A 1,275-nucleotide genomic window follows, 5' to 3' on the forward strand; every position below is an offset into this window, starting at 1 on the left:
GACGTCGCTGTTGCGTCATTTGCGCGCCACCTCGTTCCCGAAGCATTTCTTTTCCCGAAAGACTAAAGATAACGTTAGATGTTCCGATTTCAGGTGAGCATTGTACCCTAAGACCCATGTGCCCTACTGCTGAAAATATTATCGGATGTTTTACAGGGAGCTGATAGTAATAATAGATGGTGTTTGATTTATATGGAGAATGTTGTCTATTGTTTATGCGACTGCCAAATTCAATGTGGTTGGCGGCCTGTGAATCAGTCAGCTTGCCTGGTGATATGAGCCAGAGGAAAGGTGAGCGCTCTCTTCCAATGGTGACAAGGTTGAGCTTATTGTTTCATAACTTAATCTCAGTTATGAAAGGTCAACATGCGACAGCTTAAAGCTGTGTCCCGACAGTATCACATTGGTTTGTTTTAAGGCAGCAGTTTTCTATCGACCTGCGTGATGTAACGTCAGCATTAGCATTGTGGCTAACAGGCTAACTTGTTACCTACAGGGTTACAGAAGATCCTGGAGAAAAAGTCAGGAGTTCTGTTTATTCACATTATTTAAACTTGGTGGTTAAAAGGGGAGCTATGAACTGGTATGTTTAACGTTACCTAAATTAATGTTTCGACCGCTGCTACTCTGTGTATGTTCCCCAGTGAGTTTCCCCATGCCCGGTCACAGTTTACTAGCTAGCTAATTTTACTGGCATCAGTCACTGCTATGTTAACTTATAAGTCATAGCGTACTTGGGCTAGTATTGAGTGACACTGAATTGTCACCCAACTCAATTTGACACATTTTGACCTCTGTAGTGCATCGGTTGCTACTTGACATTTTATCATGCTGGCTAAATTATGTGTTTTGCACCCAGCGTTAATTATTGATGGCTAGTTTTGCTATTGAAGCCAAAATGGCCATACACCTTTTTATAGTGTAATGTTGTACTGGAAGCCCATGGTTATTTACATGTTAGATGTCCTTTTGTATTTTAAGAAAATCAGTGGCAAACTTACAACTGGCTTAAAACATAGAATTAGTCACTACACCGTCCCAATCCATTCTCTTCACTTCCATTTAATGTTTCTTTATTTTTAGAGTGTCTTGTAATTTTCCCTTGTTGCTGCAACGTTTTTAATTTCCCCATTGTGAGATGAATAAAGGATTTTTAATCTTACTTTTTTTCTGGTAATTACATAAATTATGGTAATTAATCTGGTAATTGATTAAATTATTAGGTCCAAATGAAATAACTGCATAAGAAATGCCTTGTGTGTGTGTGTGTGTGTG

The 1,275-nt window shown here is 39.0% G+C and overlaps 1 protein-coding gene across 1 annotated transcript in view; it reads left to right on the forward strand.

The window, feature by feature from the left end:
• The window catches only part of patl1 (PAT1 homolog 1, processing body mRNA decay factor), a 22,931-nt gene that overhangs the window by 19 nt on the left and 21,637 nt on the right, over positions 1-1,275 (forward strand). The window contains exon 1 of the mRNA XM_032539338.1: positions 1-93. This exon is cut by the window's left edge and continues 19 nt beyond it. Coding sequence (XP_032395229.1) covers positions 79-93 — 15 coding nt within the window. The 5' untranslated portion in view covers positions 1-78. The remainder of the gene's footprint in view (positions 94-1,275) is intronic.

Source organism: Etheostoma spectabile, chromosome 2 (assembly GCF_008692095.1).
Source record: "Etheostoma spectabile isolate EspeVRDwgs_2016 chromosome 2, UIUC_Espe_1.0, whole genome shotgun sequence".
NCBI lineage: Eukaryota > Metazoa > Chordata > Actinopteri > Perciformes > Percidae > Etheostoma > Etheostoma spectabile.